Source organism: Phalacrocorax carbo, chromosome 2 (assembly GCF_963921805.1).
Source record: "Phalacrocorax carbo chromosome 2, bPhaCar2.1, whole genome shotgun sequence".
Taxonomy (NCBI): Eukaryota; Metazoa; Chordata; class Aves; order Suliformes; family Phalacrocoracidae; genus Phalacrocorax; species Phalacrocorax carbo.
Window position 1 is genome coordinate 35798053 of NC_087514.1, and position 20081 is coordinate 35818133.

The 20081-nt window shown below is 44.5% G+C and overlaps 2 protein-coding genes across 5 annotated transcripts in view; one reads left to right on the forward strand and one right to left on the reverse strand.

Annotated features, from left to right (window-relative positions):
* RDH10 (retinol dehydrogenase 10) overlaps positions 1–5680 on the reverse strand; it is a 32905-nt gene extending 27225 nt beyond the window's left edge. For 2 of the 4 annotated variants that reach the window (XM_064442545.1, XM_064442544.1), the window contains exons 1-2: positions 5025–5680; positions 4276–4514 (exon numbers count right to left, since the gene is read on the reverse strand). In XM_064442545.1, coding sequence (XP_064298615.1) covers positions 4276–4514; positions 5025–5316 — 531 coding nt within the window. In that variant the 5' untranslated portion in view covers positions 5317–5680. The remainder of the gene's footprint in view (positions 1–4275; positions 4515–5024) is intronic. The other 2 variants (XM_064442546.1, XM_064442543.1) reach the window with 2 other exon arrangements.
* Positions 5681–8396: 2716 nt separating this feature from the next.
* Positions 8397–15940, forward strand: RPL7 (ribosomal protein L7). The gene is made up of 7 exons (XM_064442547.1): positions 8397–8527; positions 9413–9515; positions 10177–10343; positions 10983–11120; positions 11497–11606; positions 12742–12952; positions 15878–15940. Exons 1-6 carry the CDS (start codon positions 8514–8516, stop codon positions 12948–12950), a joined length of 741 nt encoding a protein of 246 aa, XP_064298617.1. The 5' UTR covers positions 8397–8513; the 3' UTR covers positions 12951–12952; positions 15878–15940.
* The last annotated feature ends 4141 nt before the right edge of the window (positions 15941–20081 follow it).

The window sequence follows — 20081 nt, forward strand, 5'->3', positions numbered from 1 at the left end:
GATCACATGCACATGTTTTACTTGAACTTGATCCAACTCATTTTTCAAAGAGAAAAAGTCAAGAACTTGTAGATTAAACTTTATAAGTAAACTTGTGCATCGTAGGATACATTATCATTAAATTTTTTAAAAAAAAAAAAATCAATTCAAGCAGCTAATTCCACTCATCCAAAATGCTAAATATAGCTAGCCTGTCAGTGGAACATCGTGTCTATATTTGATCATGGATGCTAGAATCCTAGAGATGAAGACAAAAAAAAATAATCAAACTGCTATGCCAACAGGCCACAAGACTCAGCATGGTACAGTTTCAAATAACATAAAACTTAAGCCATCTTGTCTTCTGTAGAAGACTCAGTGTGCACACAAATTGCAATACTTCCCTATTTAAACTAAATAAACTATAGGCGTAAGTGAGCTTTATTTAACACCAGAGAGCTTGAAGGGACTAGAACAACAATAACATAAGTATTGATACATTATAGAGAACTGTAAGCTGCTTATTTTCCAAGGCTTTAGATTGACAGGAATGCTAATTAGACTGACAACTGTAACAGTTGCATCAATAGGTGTTTTATTTATTAACTCTGCATTAACTTTCTTTCCAAGGTACATTTAAGTTTTAGACTATTTCTGAATACCCTAATTACTTGAGTAGTATTTCCTTCTTTACTCAGTATTTACTTCTTCCTGCATCAATGTCAGGCCATCTAAAAGATTTTTCAATTCCTGCAAAGACAAATATACCTGCATAACTTCAAAAATAAAGTACACAAGTCTTCAAATTCTGGGTCCTAGTCTCTCACTATGTGGATTTTTTTTTTCCCCCATAAATATGATAGAGCTGTAGCTGAATGCTTTTGCTTCCCCCTTTCGGTAAGTCGAAGAGAACTCCTTTAAGAGGAGAGCTTTGAGCTGAAAGTTTTGGAGGATCCACATGACAGGAAAACACAGATCACTTCTCCCAGAGCTGAATACTGAAGATGTGCTGTACAGAGGATCTTCATGTCACAGACCTTCACAGACCCTGATCATTGCCTTGCCCTCGTCCCTCCACGAGTCCCATTCAACAACCAGATCTAGAAAGATTTCCCGGGTACTATGCTGATGTACAATATTAATACCTACTTATCCAGTAATAGCATTATTCTTCCAGGAAGTGTTAGAGTAGACACAAGAATGTAAAATTTCCCTGAAATAAGAGTTTGTACAGTAGTTTTATTAAATACAGTTCCACGATCAAGAACATGGTATTTTGATACTTAAGCTTTATTGTAAAACCACAAGAAAGAAAACCCGCTATTCCTATATTTGCTTAAAACTGATTAAGCAACATCTTTATCTTATACTGTGACTTAACATTTTTCAAGTCTGAATCCTGACATATCACAGGAAGAAAATTTCCTAGTCTGCAGAAGTTCAGTTCCAGTAATTGACAAGTGCAGCCAAGTAAGTTATTATTCTTGTAACAGACTGGCAGGAAAGATAGTGTTACACTCCTGCTACAGTTTTATGCATCTGCAAATTATAGTAAACCAGAGCTGGCTTGTTTCAAACCAGGAATGGATTTTATCCCTATGTTTTCAATATCAGAAGCATTCAAGTTATCACAGCATGAAATAACAGGTTTTTAATACTGCAGTGGATTTTATGCTGTGGAAATTGCTACATGATGCAGTGGTGACATGTTTATGTAGAACACTCATAGGAAGGATTATACAAATCATGAATGTCAGCAAAATGGAAAGCATCTGTTTAGGCAGTGGCATGCTGCTAAGACTCTCTTGACTGCCAGTTCGTGATACGGTACACAGCCCAGCTGGAGTCACAACAGCAAACCAGTGACAGACTTTCATGTCACTACCTACTGCAGAAGTTGAGCAGCCTTCAGATCATAGCTGCTAACATAAAGCAAACTCAGATCACCTGCACTCTGCATGGAGAGCAGTCAATCGATCTTATTTCAGATGTTTCAAGGGGACAGTGCTAGAGTCCTGTTTCAGATTTTTTTTTTTTTTATATAGAAGCACACAGGCTTGATTAACAATCAAGGGATGAAGAAAAATTTCCTGTCACACATTAAAGAAAACAAAACCCCAACAAAAACCTAGAAAGTACAGATACTTAACTACTGAAGCAACATTACATGGAAGATCCATGTCTTTATAAAATCCATTTACAGCTTTTTTGGATGAAACACCCTCCAAGAATAGTTAAAAGCCTACATAATGCTCCAGAGTATTAGCTTTGCTTTTGGACCACCAGTTTAGCTGACATGGAAAAGTCTAGCTGTACAAGACTTCACACATCTAGACACATTGTTCTATTTAAGTCAGCATTGACTTGCATCAAAAAAGTTGGCTTGAAATCAGCTGATTCAGATGATATCTTATGAATTAAGTACTATTACTTTTAATAGAAGTCCACCCACTGTTGGTCAAGCCAACCTTTTCTGGGATCATGAAGGGGAAGGCAAGGAAAAAAACTTTGCCAACAGCAAAAAATAAAAGGAAAAGCAAAGCAGGACACAGGATGTGCAGGAAGTATACATATGAACAGATCCTCAATTAAATATAAGGGGTGTTGACTGCTCCTTAGAAGCTTAAGCCAAGGTCTCAAGTTCCACAGTTCAGATTTAACTATACCTTCTTGGAGTAATTTTTTTTTTTGTTTTTAAGATGTTAAAGTCACTTCACACTGTTAGATTTAGAAATGAATGAAACTGTTATGGAAACCCAATCATAGCAATATTAGACTTCAAGTTTAGTTTCCTATTATTATAAGAGACTCAGAACACAGAGAGGGTGCTTTAAAAAGGTCTCTGAAACAATGTTATAAATAAGTGTATGACTTAGGCCTGAAGGAAGAACAGCTGGAGAATTTAGGATCCTCCCATATTTTAATTCATGGTGATGTCATAATTTAGAGTTCTTGGAAACTTTGTCAATTCGGCATTTAAACCACATCAATAACAGTCATTAAATCTAGTGCACATCTCTGTTTGCTTAAGCATTACTTTAACTTCTATGAAGGGGAACTTGCAGAGCTTTTAGTTCTAAGAGGTCACATAAGCTTTCTCAGAACTCTTCAAATTGCCTTAAAATATACTTTGCGTTTAAAAGAGTTTCTAAACACTATCTTGTGCACTGAAGTTTAAGCACTCTCTCTGCAAGCTTTACAATACATTGGAAAAAGACTGCTCTGCCATTAAGTGTTTCACAGCGCAGATTTGAAGGGGCTCCTTTAGGGTTATGAAACACTATTTCACTTCCATGTTGAAAAAGTTCGGTTTGGGAGGGCCTTCTAAGTTTTGAAGATGAGGCATTTTACAAAATTTTATTATGAAAAGGTAAGACCAGCCAAAGAAGGCTTAAGTTGAAGTATATTTCAGATTGCTTAAGCCTTTGATTGTTATGCAAGTGTATTTCATAACCTTATTTGAAGGACCAAAGAACAGTTTTAATACTAACAATGGGCTCAGTCTGACAACTAATGCTAACCCGAGTGTGCATCATGCCCTCCTTCGACACTCCAATTTATGTAACTCCACGCTACTGTGGGTTTAAAAATAAACCACACTGGAAAAGAGTCTTTTTGTCTATCTAAGCCTTAAGACCACATAGCCTGATCAGCATCTGCTAGTTATGGAGACAGTATCACCCCAGAAACCATATTAAAGATTTTCTTACTTCTACTGGCAGCCCCCAGAGAAAGCCATGAGGACAAATACACAAGATTCCTGAAAAAGTGTTCTTGGCCCAATTTCTTGAGAAGTCTTTTTCGCCTTTCCTCCCAGCCTTCAAAAGGAACAATTTGCCTCCAAGGCAATTCAAATATTTCCAGCAGGGGTTTTAAGTATTTTTTTCCAGAAAAGCGCAAGTTTGCTATTGTAACCATCATTAAAACAGCATCTTAAAGCTGCTAACATGCTGGCAGAAGACTACAGGAAGAAGGCTGAGAAGTCATTCATTAACAGTAACAGCCTTTAAGCAGATTCAGAGGTTATACTTGCAATATCCAGGGCTACAGAAAAGGGCACAAGACTTAGAACTCAGGATTCTAGGAAAACACAGTTGATTTAAAACTGTTTGTCAATAACTTTAATACCCACCATTCCTGCTAAACAGAAAAGTTAAAAATAAGAAACCCACAAAGTGGTGAGGTGGCAAATGAAAGGGAGCAAGTACAAAATTCAAGGAGAGAGGAGTTAAGCAACAGCAGTAGTTTCCCACAATTAACTGACAAAAAGGACAGCAAGAAGGCATTTATAGTTACCCAGAAGTGTGCATGACAGTTGACCATCATGGTCCTCTCAATAAGCTCATCAGGGCACTCCAGTAGATGGTGCCCGGAGACCACGCCGGCATTGTTCACCAGGACAGACACCTCGCCAACCTCCTTGCGGACCCTCTCAGCTGTTGAGTAGACATTTTCTCTTTTGCCCACGTCACAGGTATATGTGTAAACCTGCAAGTTGCAATGGAGCAGCGCATCTTTTTCTCCATCTCCAGCTACTAAGGAATAGAGAAAAGAGAGCGGGGTGGGGGGAAAGGGGGGGTGGGGAAGTTGTTTGTATTTTGACATTCAAACAAGCGGTCGGGTGGAAACAGCAAACACATTACAGTAAAACTTCCATTTACTTTGGTGTCCCCACAGTAAGCGAGGACTCGTCTATTTGCTATTGCCGCCAAAGCGTTTTAAAGGTTTTAAAGCCGCTGTTGGAGTCCGAGGCTACCCGAAGCAGGTCTCTGCCCACGGCGGAGCCGGATCACAGGCTGGCAGCGGCACTGACGGGACACGTCTGACACCCCACTTCCCCCGCCCCGTCCCGGGGCCGGCGGGCTCTCACCTGCCGGTGAGAGTGGCTCCGGGCTAGAGCCCGCCGGCCTCACAGCCTCGCCTAACTCCCCCCGGTCCGGAGCAGGGCCGGTGGCTGGGCAGGTGCGAGGCGAGGGGCAGCGACCGGGCCCGGGCCGGGCGGCGGGGACAGCCCGGGGAGCCCGCCCCGGCAGGCCGCCGCTTACCTCTGGGGACGGCGGCCGCCGCCTCCTCGGCTATCTCCCGGTAGATGTGTCGCACCATGCCCGCCGTCTCCTCGTTGCTCTGAGTGTTGATGTCCCACAGGACCAGCAGCGCCCGGCGCCGGGCGAACTCCAGGGCGAAGAGGCGGCCCAGGCCGCTGCCCGCCCCGGTGATCAGGCACACCTGCCCCGCCACGCTCTTCTCCTTTGGCCGCACCAGCCACTTGGCGGCGGCCAGCACGAAAGCCCACAGCACTCGGAAAGTCACCACGAAGAGCTCCAGCAGGATGTTCATGCTGCCGGACCCCGACGGCGCGGGGGGGACCCGCGCGTCCCGGCACGGCCGCCCGCGGGGCCGGAGGGGACGGACACCGGGGGCGCGGAGACTCCCTCCTCGCCGCCCAGCTCCCCCACCTGGGGCCGCCCCTGCCCGGGACCTCCCGCCGCAGGCGGGGAGGGAGACGAAGACTTCGCTCCCGCCGCGCCGCCCGGGGCCGGGCTCCCCCTCCCCGCGCCCCTTGCACTCGGAGCCGGGCGCCGCTGCGGCCCCGCGCCCCGCCTCAGCCACACACCCCGGGGAAAGAGCCCGGGCACGGCGCTGCCCACCCGCCGCCGCCTCCCAGTCCCCTCACGCCCGCGGCCCCGCTACTGGCAGTGAGCATCTTGCTCGCTCGGCCCCCTATATAGGGCGGACCGGGCGGCCGGGACCCTCCCCCGGGCTCCCCGGCCCGCCCTCGGGCCGGCCCGGCCCGCCCCGCCGCCGGGGGAGGGTCCCGAAGGGACGGGGTCGGACCGGTGCTCCGCGCCGCTGAGGGGCGGGAGTGCCGGCGGCCGGGGCTCGGCAGAGACCCGCCTCCCGGTGGGGGCCCGCGGACTACATGTCCCGGGGTGCGCAGCGCTCCGCCCGCCATCCCGCCGGAGCGCCATCTTGAGGCGGCGGCAGCGGGCCGGGGCCGGCCGGAGCGGAGCCGAGCAGCGGGGCAGGCCAGCAGTCGCCCTGGCCTTGCCGGGCTACGGGTTAAAAGAGCACGAACGCGGGCCAAAGGGTCGTGCTCACGGCCAGGCATGCGGTCAAAGTCGGGGAGCCTGCGGGGAGAGCTGCAGGCTCCCCGAGTTTGCCTGCATACCTCAGCTTTTCTGCTGAGCTCTGAGAAACTGCTGAGCAAAACCCCGATGTTTGTTTCGGTCTGTCAGCCAAACACAGAAGCTATTAATATCTAACCAACCATTGACTGAAACGGGAACCCAGAAGTGCCAGCAGGCGGAAAGTATTTTCTCCCGTGAGATAACAGCTGTGGCTTCCCATCGATGGGCATCGCCTCCAGCAGCATTTGCTGGTTAAGGTGATACTCAAACCCGTGCAACCTTAAATGCCATTATCTTATATGCAAAAGGAACGGCCTCTGTCCAATAAAGGAACACGATCCAGAGCAGTCAAATGGCATCCATGGGCTACACCCCGGTCCCAGGCACCCGCAAGCTCCAGAGGGTAAGGAGCCGAGCGTGCCCCGGTGGCTTCCCACACATGGGTGGGCAGGACCCGTCCTGCCACCGCTGCCACCACCATGTCCTGCAGAGTGCTGGGCTGCGCTCCCTTCCCTGCGCAGCCCCCCGTTTTCAGGAAAGTTGTTGGAACTTTGTGAACGCTGCCTCTCGGGTTTAGCAGAAATTGCATTCAAAAGTTTTGGGAGAAGGTGCAACCTCTTCCTTCAGCAGATACCGCAGCTATTTTATTACGCATTTGCCTGCTGATTTTAACATGATAAAGTGATACAAGCTTCTCTATTAGCATAAAGCAATACCATTTTACCAAAATCAACATTGATAGAGCTACAACTGAAATCCAAAGCGCCTTGATAACCTTCAGTGCTACCTAGCACATCTGCGTGCTGTCAACAAGCAACATGTGCAACAAGCAAACACAGAGCTTGGTGTTCATTATCCCCATTCCAGCTGCCTACGGTTTTTTTTTTTACACTGGATAATTCTTTGATGCTCGGAGTTCCACTGTTTTCATAGAATCATAGAATGGTTTGGGTTGGAAGGGACCTTTAAAGGTCATCTAGTCCAACCCCCCTGCAATGAGCAGGGACATCTTCAACTAGATCAGGTTGCTCAGAGCCCCGTCCAGCCTGACCCTGAGTGTTTCCACGAATGGGTCATCTACTACCTCTCTGGGCAACCTGTTCCAGTGTTTCACCACCCTCAGCATAAAATATGCCTTCCTTATATCTAGTCTAAATCTACCCTCTTTTAGTTTAAAACCATTACCCCTTATTCTGTCGCAACAGGCCTTGCTAAAGAGGTTACCCCCATCCTTCCTATAGTTCCCCTTTAAGTACTGGAAGGCCACAATAAGGTCTCCCTGCAGCCTTCTCTTCTCCAGGCTTAACAACCCCAACCCTCTCAGCCTGTACTCGTAGGAAAGGTGCTCCAGCCCTCAGATCATCAATTTCGCTTCCTCCTGTGCATATGTGGTGATGCGCCAGGGCCTGCGCCTCCACGGGTGATTTTAAGAGCATACGTAGGTGTTCAGAGGATCATGCCCCAGAGCCACAGCCTTAAGCAGCCTTCTAAATAAAAAGCCACGGTGCTGTGATGGGCAGCTCTGCTGGCGGCACTGCTTCCCAAATCATCCTCCCTTCTCCATCTATGCAATTATTATTTTCCAATGGCGAGCTGAAAGGAAACCCAAGCTAACACAAGCCTATGCTGACAGAAACGGAGCCCGCGACTCCCATTTCCCTGTGCATCCTGGTGATCGATCCTGCGGGCGCGAGGTACCGGACGACCTGGGCCCGGCTGTGGGCGAGGGGGCGGTAGCCCTCGAGGTCAGCCGAAAGCCGTGCTGCTCCACAGGGCTCCATCCCAAAGCCGTGCTCCTCACGCACGGCTCCATACAGCTCCGGAGAGGGAAACAGGCTCTCTCTCCTGCTGGAAGCGCTTCGGCCCCGGGGCTGAGGAACAGGAACACGGCTAGGAATCGCTCGCGGGGCTCGGCCTTGCTCCCGCCTTCCTCCTGCCCCTCTCGCCCTCCTACCGGGCTGCCGGCGGGGATGTGGCTGAGGAGGGGGAGCGGCATGCCCCGACCGCAGCCGCCATCCCCGCCGCCGCAGTGGGCGCGGAGGGCGGGAGCTGGCCTCTCCCAGGCTTTCCATGCGGGTTTTAAGGCTGGAATAGGGCAAATCCTGTGTTAACACGAGATGCCTGCCAGGCCCACCGCGCGGAGCACCTTCTCAACCCCCTGCCGTGGAGGCTGGGCCTGGCGGCGGAGCAGCTCCCGCCCGGCCCGGGTCACGGCCGGCCTCGGCCCCCGGGCGCCCTCCCGTCAGGCAATTAATTGCCGGCTGCCCCGGCACCCGCACCGTCGTCAGGCACCGCCACGGACACCCAAACCCGGGGACCTGCCGGAGCCCAGGGCCCCGCCTGCGCAGGCAGTAGGGTTAAGCCGGCCTCGCGCATGCGCATGCCCTCTCTCTTCCGGCGCTGACCATGGCGGAGAAGGAGTAAGTGGCCGTCCCGCACCGGGATAATCCGTCGCCATCGGGGGCTGCGGGGGTGCCTGCTCCGTGCCCCCACCACCGGGGTGCTGCCTAGCGATCCCTGGTCTCTAGGCCTCCGCTGGCGAGGCGGGAGGGAGCACAAGTGGTCTGGGGCCGGGAGGACAGGGCCCAGCGCGGCGGGGCGCAGCCGCCGCCGGTTCCTTCCCTTCCGCGGGCGGCGGCGGCTGCGGCTGCGGCTTCTGCCCTGCCGGCACTTAGTGGGGTGGGGAGGGAGAGCTGGGCCCCCGAGGGGCGCTCCTGGATGAGGGTCCTGGGGAGACAGGGTTGCCCCTGCCTTGGCGGGGAGCCGGCGGTGTGCGGCCCTAGTAGGGAGCCGTAGGCGGGTATGCTTAGGGCAGGAACTCACCCGGGTAATTATAACTCTAGAAGCGCTGGTCTTGCAGGTTTTGTCACGTCTAAGAGTTTAAAATCTTAGTAAGTTTAAGGTCCTGCGACATAAATTTCAGAATACTGCCAAACTAGTTTTTCTCTTAAAACACCCGATGAAATGTGTATTGATCTGAAAGAGATGTGCTTGAAACAGACTTCCTTTTATTACAGATCAGATTGTGGCAAGTAGAGTGAAAACTTCATGTCACTCCAATGGTTTCAGTCTTTAGGGTTGTGTGCAGGTCAACAGCTGGTCTGTCATAGAAGGTGATCTGCTCAGGCTGCGTTGGGGCCTGGTGACAGTGGGAGCAAGAGAGATGCCTCAATGAACTGTATTGTGTCAGTGAGGCCTGCATACGTGTTAAGAGTTTGCATTGATATCTGTCATGTGTTACTATAAAGCCTAATTTCTTCATATCAGCGAAAAGGTTTTGGTTTTTTTTTTCTCTATTCCTTTAGAGCAAAGAAGGTACCATCTGTACCGGAAAGCCTGCTGAAGAAGCGGCAGGCTTATGCAGCTATAAAAGCCAAACGTCAGAAGAAGATCTTGGCTATAAAAAAGGTGAATATTTCATGATTCCTTAACTTGAACTGCTTATTTATTGCAATATTTTTGAGAAAAAACTTCATTACTGTGAGGGTGACAGAGCAGTGGAACAGGCTGCTCAGGGAGGTTGTGGAGTCTTCTTCCCTGGAGACGTTCAAAACCTGTCTGGATGTGTTCCTGTGCCCCCTGCTCAACCAGGGGGATTGGACAAGATGATCTCCAGAGATCCCTTCCAACCCCTACCATTCTGTAGATAAAAGTTAATATCACCTTCTACTGCTGATATAATACAATACAGAAGTTGACAGTATTCTGGACTAAAATATGTTTGTGGGGGGTTTTTTGTCAATAACAAACCAGTTCTGGGTAGAGTAAGGGCAAAGTGTATGAAGTTGTCTATAAGATTAGTTTTCTACAAGGCAAGGAGTTATAGCCTTTGTGAGGGTAAGCTTGACGTGTGATAACATTGTTCAAGGTAAAGCAGCACTGCTGTGTAACAGTCTTCCAGATTCTCTAGAATATCACTGAGAGTGATTTTAAACTTCATGATAGGGATAGATGTTCCTTTAATCTGTGTTATTTGTGGAAAGTTCTATAATATACTACGTTATCTGAAGGTGATTTTCATGTGTAAAAAGGCGTTGTATAACCTTAAGTAATTTTCAATTAATTTCAGTTTCGTAAGGTGCAAAGACGACTCATCTATGCAAGAGCCCAAGCTTACCACAAGGAGTACAGGCACATGTATAGGCAGGAGATCCGTATGGCCAGGATGGCCCGAAAAGCTGGCAATTACTATGTTCCAGCGGAACCGAAACTGGCATTTGTGATCAGGATAAGAGGGTAAGATTGAATTAAAGGTGTAAACAATTTTATGTTCAAAAGCACTGAAATTGGCTTTCCTGTTACCTGTTCTGAGGGCTTAAATATGTAGATAAAACCAAGCCTTCCACTGGTGGCTTGGAAGGTTGCTGGCAGTAAAGTTGTACATGCAGCAGGGGCTTAATTAATTAAGTGCAAAATCGTTATACTGGCTATGTCTGCTGTCTTTAGGATCCTTGATTTTTATGAAGAAGGCAAGGCTACAGATACATGCATGTTCCACCTTAACCTAGATAAAATGACATGCCAGTATTCCCTGACATTCTACTAAACTTTGGTTGAAGTGTTTGTTTAACTCTGCTTAGTGAAGTGTTACAGAAAACTAACAAAAGGTGGGATTGGAAGAATTATGTTCAGGATAGTGCAAGGATAGTTCTAAATTGTTTAAGTATAATGCTTATTTCCATTCTTTTAATGGAATTGTTTGAACTTAATACTGAAATATATAGTGATAGTAAATAATTTACTAAGCTTGCTTTGTGTAATTGGTAAAATAGTGATGCATTTCATGTGGGAACAACACTATTGTGGGTATTTTAACCTGATACTTAGCATTTGCTGGCATGTAGATAATTGAGGCTTTTTTCCTATGTTCTCTAGTACCAACGGCGTCAGCCCAAAGGTCCGCAAGGTGTTGCAGCTTCTTCGCCTGCGTCAGATTTTTAATGGCACGTTTGTAAAACTCAACAAAGCTTCTATCAACATGTTGCGGATTGTCGAACCCTATATTGCATGGGGGTGAGTGAAATGGCAAGTTTTATCAAATCAGGGTGCAAATGTGGAGTGCCTTTTGCCTGTTGCTACACTAGACTTGGAGGTTTCCCTTGTGTTTAAAGTGTTTTTGTATCTTGTGTGTGCTTTCCATGCTTTATGTTGAAAACACGATTAAGGCAGTGCTTTAGAAAGTAGTGCTTGCGCCATATGATTAAACTCTCATACTAGTGTTGTCGGGAGCTTGGTATGAGTAAGATTTGCTTCTCTGTTTTTGTATTTACAACTGGGACGTGCTGAAATGATCTTAAATTGTTATGGAAGTTTCATTTGGGGATGTTAACTTGGAAGGTGGCTTGCAAAGACTAATAGTTCCTTTTCTTCTTTAACTTCACTGTTTCAGTTATCCCAATCTGAAGTCTGTGCATGAATTGATCTACAAGCGTGGTTATGGCAAGATCAACAAGCAGCGCATTGCTCTTACTGATAATTCCCTGATTCAGAAACGCCTTGGTAAATACTGCTTCACTTAACAAAACAACAGACCAACTTGTTTCATTTGGATGATTAATGCTAACCTGGACAGCTATCCTTAGTTGTCGCTGGAGAACAGTAGTGATTGGTTAATAATCTCTACTTCTGTCATTATAGCTTAATACAAAGCCAGATGGAAGTAACTTGTCATTATAAAGTATTGAAAACCAGTGTAAAGAATCAAATTTTAGCATTTTAAACATGTAATTTTAAATGTAAACTCCTTGACCTTTAATAGGTCAGTAGATCTTTCAGTAATGAAGAGGTGCTGCAGCAGGAAAGAAGATCATTGTACATCGCTCTGAGGTTTCAAATTTAGCACTAGACATTGTTTGTGTCTACCTTCATGGTCTGGTAAACAGACTTTTTTAAACTTCCTGTCAGAAGATTGGACTAGTAAAAGTCATTAGTGTGTTTAGTAAAAACAAAGTGTGGTGGTCAGTTGTCAGGAAATATGCTGCTCTAGGAGGCTCCTCCTTTTCCGGTCATGCCAGGAATGAAAGCAAACACTGATGTGTCTCCCATTTTTGGCGCTTGATGTGTTAATCACTTCAAATTTGACTGTGCCATGTTTCTTCCCTTTCCAGTGCAATAGATAATCAGATTCTAAAGGTACAAGTATTATGCTATAATCATTTTTCCTTTTTAGCATTGTATTGTACAAGCAGTTAACTCGTAACATGTCACTGAAGACTCTGGAAAGGCATTAAGAAAACGCGCTGTTTTGTTATTCAACAGTAATAGTTCAGTGAATTTCCCTGAGCTACACGTAATTAGGGTTTCGGTGTATTTAACCTACCTTTTCTTCAAAGAACACAGTCTATTTTCCTAATATTCACGAAGTGGGGTTTGTTTTTTGTTGTTCCTTATTGCTGGCTACAACAGTTGAAACTGATCCCTCTTGCCAAATAAAACAAGTAAATAATGTTGAGTTGGCTGCAGCTAATCCATTTTAATTGGAAAAGTCAGTCATTGGGTGTTGTGACAGAGTGGGTGCGTTCGGACTTCCTGAAGTTTATTGGAATAAGTAGATATGACAATAACTTGATAACTTTAACCTGTCACTGACCAGTGGCTCTGTAGCCCTTCTGAAAACAACGTTTCTGAATTTTAGGAAAGTTTGGCATCATCTGCATGGAAGATGTGATCCATGAAATTTACACTGTTGGCAAGAACTTCAAAGTTGTGAACAACTTCCTTTGGCCCTTCAAGTTATCCTCTCCTCGGGGTGGAATGAAGAAGAAAACGATCCACTTTGTGGAAGGTGGAGATGCTGGTAACAGAGAAGATCAGATCAACAGACTCATAAGGAGAATGAACTAATGGTGAGATATGACCAAAGGTTAATACAAGCCACTGTTCTGTCCTTGTGTAGGCTGCTGCCATTAGTGGTTTAACATATATTCATGTATGTTTGGGTGGTACCTACAGTGTAAAACTGCTTGGACAGTAGTGTTGTGATTTTATTTTTAAAGCCTTACTAAAGCTTAAACATTGGTGAAGAAATTAAATCTTCATTATAGCTGATATGTTCAGGAAGTATAAACATTACCAGTAACTTATTTTTCTTTTAGCAATAACTTGCTTTAAAACCTTACTTGGGTTTTATGATGGGAAGCCTTGAGAGGTTGGCTAAAATTTTCATCCCTCATTAATGAATTCTTAATATGATCAGCGTCTTGTGATTGCAAGTACAGTGGTGGTTTTTTTTCAGATTCTCCAATTTCTGCTGTAAAAGCCTGTTTAGGACTGGGAGAAATTAAGTTATCAACTTAAACCGTTTTAATGGCATATTTTTCAGCTTGTTCCAGCTTCAGAATGGTTCAATTTAAGCTTTCATGTTAGTGTGATCAAAACAGTAATTTTAAAAGACTAATGTGCCCATTTGAATAGTCTGTCATTTAGAAGTAGGAAGGTTTATTAACACTTAAAGCAGTTTGGCAGTGACAGGTGAGTCCTGAAGTTAGTGTCTAGTTCAAACAGTCTCTCTTATCATCTATTGTCACTCTGCTGTTCAAAGCCAAAACCGTTCTTTTAGAGTTCTTGTACTTCCCATTGCTTTTTTCACCTTTTTTTCACACTAACCTAGCTTTGGTGTTGCCTATATCTTATTTTCAGTGAAGGATAAATGCCTTTTTGGTATGACAGATATGCTGGAATTTAAGAATATTCTGTTTTGTTAGGATGCTTGGCAAGAATAACAGGCAAAGATCCAATTTTTGCCAAACTGACTTCCTCCAAAGGCAAGATTTTGTGGTTGGTTTGTTTGGGTTTGGTTTGGTGGTTGTTTAGGGTTTGGATTTTTTTGTTTGTTTTTTTGTGCAGTTAACTTAAGAATTCTGAACTTCCAGAGAACTGAATAATAAAAAGTAGCAGGTAGTGATGTGACTTCACAGCTTAAAACTGGTGCAGTTGCTGTTTGGTTTGAGTCCTCAGAAATTAAATTTATTGAAGGGAGGAAGGTTTTGGTTTTAAAGCCTTTTTAAAATCTTTTTATAACCAGCCAGGTGTAGCAAGTCGAGTTCACTGAGGTTTGCTGTCTGTCCAAGGAGTTAAAGGAGACCTATGAAATATCTTCTCATTTGACAGCTGCTTTTTTCCTTGAAGCTTTTTTGTAGGCTGTTCTTCCTGATTTTCCACTCCCCGAGGTTTTTGCATGTTGCTTTGTTGTCTCCATCTGTGAAGCAGCAGAGTGTTAAAGCACTGGTTACACAGCACGTGGAAACTTGTGCTTTAGGAAAGAAGTTACTTACTCGGGGTAGTGTTCTTGTAAAGCTTTTTAGCTCAACTGTGGGAAGAAGCGGGTAACTTTGAAGTGTAGAATTGCTGTGAGGTTTGGTGCCTGGGGTGGTATTACGTTACCACCCCAGGTAACCCCCCAAATATTGCTGCTGGTGGCACAAACTGTTACAAGTTCAGTACGGGCAGATGTTTCCCTTAAGTCAGTGCGTGAGGCTTCGTAATCAAGGTTGAGCAAAACTGCTTTCAGTTTATGCTCCTGTCTGGTTTCTGAGCACAAGATGGAAACAGCAATTTTTAATTGAAACCCTGCAGCTTTTCTGTCAGCGTAGATCCTTTCTTCTCCGTCTTCACTGTCAAACATCGGAAGTATACTGGTGGTCTTATGTTTTCAGGAGCCTCCCTACAGGAAGGAAGCTTCTAGTTCGCTATTGCAGTGGCTGTAAATACCTGTGAGGAGTAGTGCATCGTCAGGGAAACTAGGGATATTCAGCTGGTTGCTTGTGTTTTTCATTGGACTTTTAGCTCAGCATCCCATGTAAGTAGCAGACACCAGGGCTTTACTCCATCTTTCAGTTTAGGAAGTGACCTTGCAGTTTATTTTATGCTTATAAGCAGTTAATTGTTCTGCTTGGGCAGCAAATAAACACACCTCTGGGGTAAAGCTGAGATAACTGATTGTTCTTGTTTCCTGCGCTTTCTATTCCTGCTACTTTCCTACTGTTCTGAATAGAGTGCATGTTTAAAAGACAAGTTGCCTACATGTAGGAAATAGAAGAATGTAGTGTCTGCTGAGGTAATGGGTAACTAGAGCAATAGGTTCAGGCGAGATATTGTTAGTACTCTAAGTACTGTCATTGTGAAGGGCTGTGTATCTGAAGATGAGTATTTATTACTCTTCCCTATACGTAGATGGTTTCCTGCTATTTGTCTTTTTTTCTTATTACTTAAGTGGTAGTCTCAAGCAAACTTAAAAACAATAATAGACGACTTCCAGTACCCATTCTGTCATATAGACTGGGGGAAAAGGGCATAGCACTTGATACCAAATTTTAACAACTAAGTTTTGGCAAGTTACTAAATTTCATTAGCTCTCAAGCAAACTTTACAGGAACTGGTCTAAAGTCTGCTTTTTCCTTTCATTTTTGTAGGTGAACAGTCCCTGTAATGTGCTGAAAATAGAGTTACTGCAGCAATAGTTAGAATACACACAGTGCCTCAGTATGTCTTTAAATAAGGTTCCCCCACTGTGCTTTTAGACAAGTAGGAAAATAGGTGTCAGTAGTTCGAGGTTATCAACGTTTATCCTGTTCGTGCTGGTACTTGAAATTTGTGTTCTGAGTGAAGAGATGTTAGTTACTGTGTGCAAGACTACTGAAGTCTTAAAACCAGTGAAATAGAATTAGTATTTTCAGCCCAAATTAAACTGCAGAAATGTATTAATTTTTCAGGTGGCCAGAGTAGTTTCAGATCTACACGTGGCTAACGATAATTTTTTTTTTCCCTTGCAGATTCAGATGCCAAGCTGCAATCTTTCAAACTCTGGTCTGTTAATAAAACCATCTTGCACAAAACAGTGTGTCATCTCGATTGGTTTCTTTTCATGATCCTCTTCTCTAGTGGTGCTGGTTGCTAAGTTGACTTTGGAGTAACCCGTTTCAAAGAGCCATGTATAGTTCAAATTAGCAGTATTTCACCTTCATTTGGAGGAAGAAAATTTGGAAGGGTTCATGCAGGTAACAGATCAGTTTGAGTGGCAACAACTATTTTTGTTGTAATTTAAAAGTACAGTAAATGGCGAGCTGAGCTGTATGCTGTTGAGTGGACAGGATTCCTGCTTAGTTTTAGTCCAACAGAAAGCTGTGTGAGATTTTCCTACGTAGAGAAGAGGCAAAGGTAAACCAGTTCCTAGCGTGTTAAGATCCTGATTTTAACATCATCATAATTACTTTGGGCTCTGAACATCTTCAGGTAATTTTCCCAAAAGGAAACATGAAATACTTTATACAAAATAGCAAATTATTTTCTACATTCTAGATAATTTCTCAGCTTTACGTGATTTGTTTGCAGTGTTTTATTTCTGATTCCGTAGCAGTGGAGACCACAGGATTCACGAGGGTATGGACAGTTGTTGCTGGTGGGTAGGCCTAGCAGAGTACAGGTTAGAAACCCAGGGGCTGGTAAAGTGCATAACCCAGCTTGCATTCATATTGACTTCTTATCTTGCAAGCACTTCACTGAAGGAGCCTTAGCCTGCCGAGGCACTTGGTGCAACAGATTAACAAGTCACCTCTGCTCTTGACTGAAAGCATTTCTTAGTTACAGGCAGGCTGTATTTCTACACTTCACCAATGAAGGACGTCCATTTAAAAAATGACTGGTATAGATTATTTTATTTCCAATTTGTGCAAAAGCTCATTTCTGCACTTTAGTTTTACTTAAACATCTTAACAACAATGCTAGTTTATTAAAGCTTGTCAAAAACTAGTTTTGTTTTTAAATAACTCGGCAATTCAAGGTAGTGGCTTAACTGAAAATAGTTCTGTGCTTTTGTTTTTTGCCAGTGTCCTAACACAGTAACAGGTGAGTGTCAGTGTCTTCAGATACTTGAACAATGGAGTTCTAAAACCTGAAGTGATGATTCCCCTACTGGGAGTCGAGCTCCAAAATCTGGTAACACAGCTTCTTGTGTCTAGATGCAAAAATCCCAACACCTTTGTCCATTTAAGCTAATAATGGCACTAATTCAGAAGAACTTAGTGGTTTGTTACAGCTGTTCAGTGCAAGTAATTAGGCCACTGATCCACGATTGAAAAGGGTTTAATGAGTGAATGAGGTGAAAACCATAAAAGTAGGTAAATTGTTAGGTATCCATCCTGGTTTCAGCTAGGACAGAGATGGTTTTCTTCATAATAGTGAGTATGGGACTGTGTTTTGGGTTTGTGCTAAAAACTTGATAAAGTGGAGATGTTTTAGTTGTTGCTGGGTAGTGCTTACACTAGTCAAGGACTTTTCCAGCTCCCCGTGCTCTGCTGGGTGCACAAGAAGCCGGGAGGGGCACAGCTGGGACAGCTGACCCACACTGACCAAAGGGATATCCCACACCATATGGTGTCATGCTCAGCATGTAAAGCTGAGGGAAGAAGGAGGAGGGGACAGGGGGATGTTTGCAGTGATGGCATTTGTCTTCCCAAGTCACCACTACACATGGAGCCCTGCTTTCCTGCAGATGGCTGAACACCTGCCTGCCCACGGGGAGCAGTGAATGAATTCCTTGGTTTGCTTTGCTTGTGTGCACGGCTTTTGCTTTACCTGTTAAACTGTCTTTATCTCAACCCAGGAGTTTTCATGCTTTTACTGTTCTGATTCTCTTCCCCCATCCCATTGCGGGGGAATGAGTGAGCGGCTGTGCGGAGCTTAGCTGCTGACCGGGGCTAAACTGTGACACCACCTTTGTAAAGTGATAAGCAGTATATTGTATGGGGAAAAACATTTTCATAAAGTTGGTGGATGAAGGGAAAAAATCTTCTGGTAAAAATTATAATAATCACTTTGCACTTTTAACGGGAAACCTCAGTTCTCGAACTTGTACGAGAACAATCTGACGCCTTTCAGCTTGAAAACTGCACTTCTGAGCAATGAAATTCAGGTATCAGGGCACGTACCTGAGAAGAGTTTTGTTGACTTCATTATCCTTGTTTGTTTGTTTCAGTTGGTAGAGTTCTTCCATTCCTTTGGTACAAGGTTTTCAGCTACTTCCCTTTGACCTATAGAAACGTTCTAGTATAGTCTTAACAGAAAATAATTTCATGGAGATAATGAAGCCAGCCAAGTGGATAGCAAACTTTGTATGACAGGGATAGAGAATGAAAGATTAATTAATTAAGTTAATCAGTGCTGTAGGACCTTGTTTGTCTGATAAGAATGTCCCAGATTTTGTCTAAAGGAATGCATGGACTGAAGTGTTAGTGAGGGGAAAGTTACTTTGCCTTTCAAGGTACGTGAGCAACTCATTTTTCTTACCTGCCTCTGAAATGCACTTTCCAATAACAGCTGGAAAATGTTAATATATAGTGTGGGAACAAATATTAAGGCATAGCTGTATTTAAGGGGGTAATCCTGCGTAGTTGGTCACCTTTTATGCTAGCATAGCTTTCAGTATTTTTAGTATTGCTCTTCAGGTATGTCCTGTAGTAGGAAATTGCAGAAACAGCTCATGATCCAGTAGTTAAGGTCAGAATTTGCAGTGGAAATGAGGCCCGATCCACTTATTCGATGCCTTAATAGTACCTTTTGGAGCATTTATGAGGTAATTTGAGTTAAAAATGGAGCTGATAAAGACAATCACTTGGTCCCTAAACAATAAATAATGCAGCCTCTTTGTCAATGTTCCGATAAAGTTCAGGTTCTTGCGAACATGCTGGTTTTTTCTCACTGTCTGTTACTGCCAGCTGTTGACACGTTCTGGAATGAAGTTTCTATGAACTCTTATCCTCTTTCAGAATGACCAACATCTTTCCTTTTTTCCTCAGAACTGAAGCCAGAAGCTTTACCTAATAGCTGTCGGAGAAGCAACGGGAGACCGTTTGAAATGCTAACAACTCACAAATTTTTCAGGCATGCTAAGGTCTGTAGGCTTTACAGTTAATTGGTATTCCGTTCTTTGCTGGTGTCCAGCTCAGGCAGCCTGTTTCACTATCACCAAGTGTAAAGTCATACATCTGGAAACGGAATGGGAGCCCATCCCAAGAACTGGTGTTTTGAGAGAAAGTTAGCAGACGTGATGGATCGGCAGCTGAACGTGAGCTCCCACTTGGCCAAATGCGATTCTTGGATGCATTAAAAAGGGAATATCAAATGGTTATGGGGGAGGTAGTATTGCTTTTGTTCCAGTAGTGCTTACGCTAGTGCCAAATGCAGTATCCAGTTCTTGTGCCAAAAATCAAGCACATGCCTTAAAATACTCGGAGAGCTTAATTTATTCAGTTTAAAGGCAGACACAGTTACGAAATGAGTATCTACCTATAATTACCTCCATGGAGAAAAGTAGTTTGATAATAGAGAATTCTTTCATCTAACAAAGCTATAATAGGATGAAATGTCTTGAAATGGAAGCCAGATAAATTTTGGCTTTAAGCAAACAATTTTAATGGAAGATAATTAAGACACTGGAACACTTAACCAGTGGTGTGCCAGATTCTTTGTCAGTGGTCATTTCTAAGTTGAGGTTTGGGTGGTTTTTTTCCTTTAAAGCATATGCTGTACTTGTAAGAGGTTTGTTGAGGGCGGCCCGGGAGCCTCTCTTACCCAGTAGAAGTTACTAAATGCAGGCTTTTCAGGTACTCAAGGGACAAAAGTTAAAGCCTTGTTTTAAGACACCTGGCTACCCAGAGTGGACTTCAGAACTGTGGGTGAGGGGGATGCTATGTGCTTCACAAGGGAACTTGGATGATTGTAGCACACAATGTAGCAAGTCCCTTAAACCTTGGTATAAACAGCACTCAGGAGAGGGATGGTAGGACTCATTTGGAATCCAGATCTCGCAGCTCTCTCTGAGGACTGGGACTCGTTTTTTTAGTGAAATTAGGCAGGGCTTACCATCAGTTCTGAGCCCCCAGCAGGCAAAGTGGTGTCCCTGCTTCATAAAACAACTGGCTTGCTCACACTTGGGAAACTAGATGCACGGGGTTTGTTCAAACCATTCCTTCCATCTCC

Excerpts from the sequence above, each read along its gene's own strand:
- RPL7 (XM_064442547.1), top strand. Across the intron at positions 11,121-11,496 it reads GAACCCTATATTGCATGGGG|TTATCCCAATCTGAAGTCTG; the intron begins GTGAGTGAAATG and ends TCACTGTTTCAG. Across the intron at positions 11,607-12,741 it reads CCTGATTCAGAAACGCCTTG|GAAAGTTTGGCATCATCTGC; the intron begins GTAAATACTGCT and ends TCTGAATTTTAG.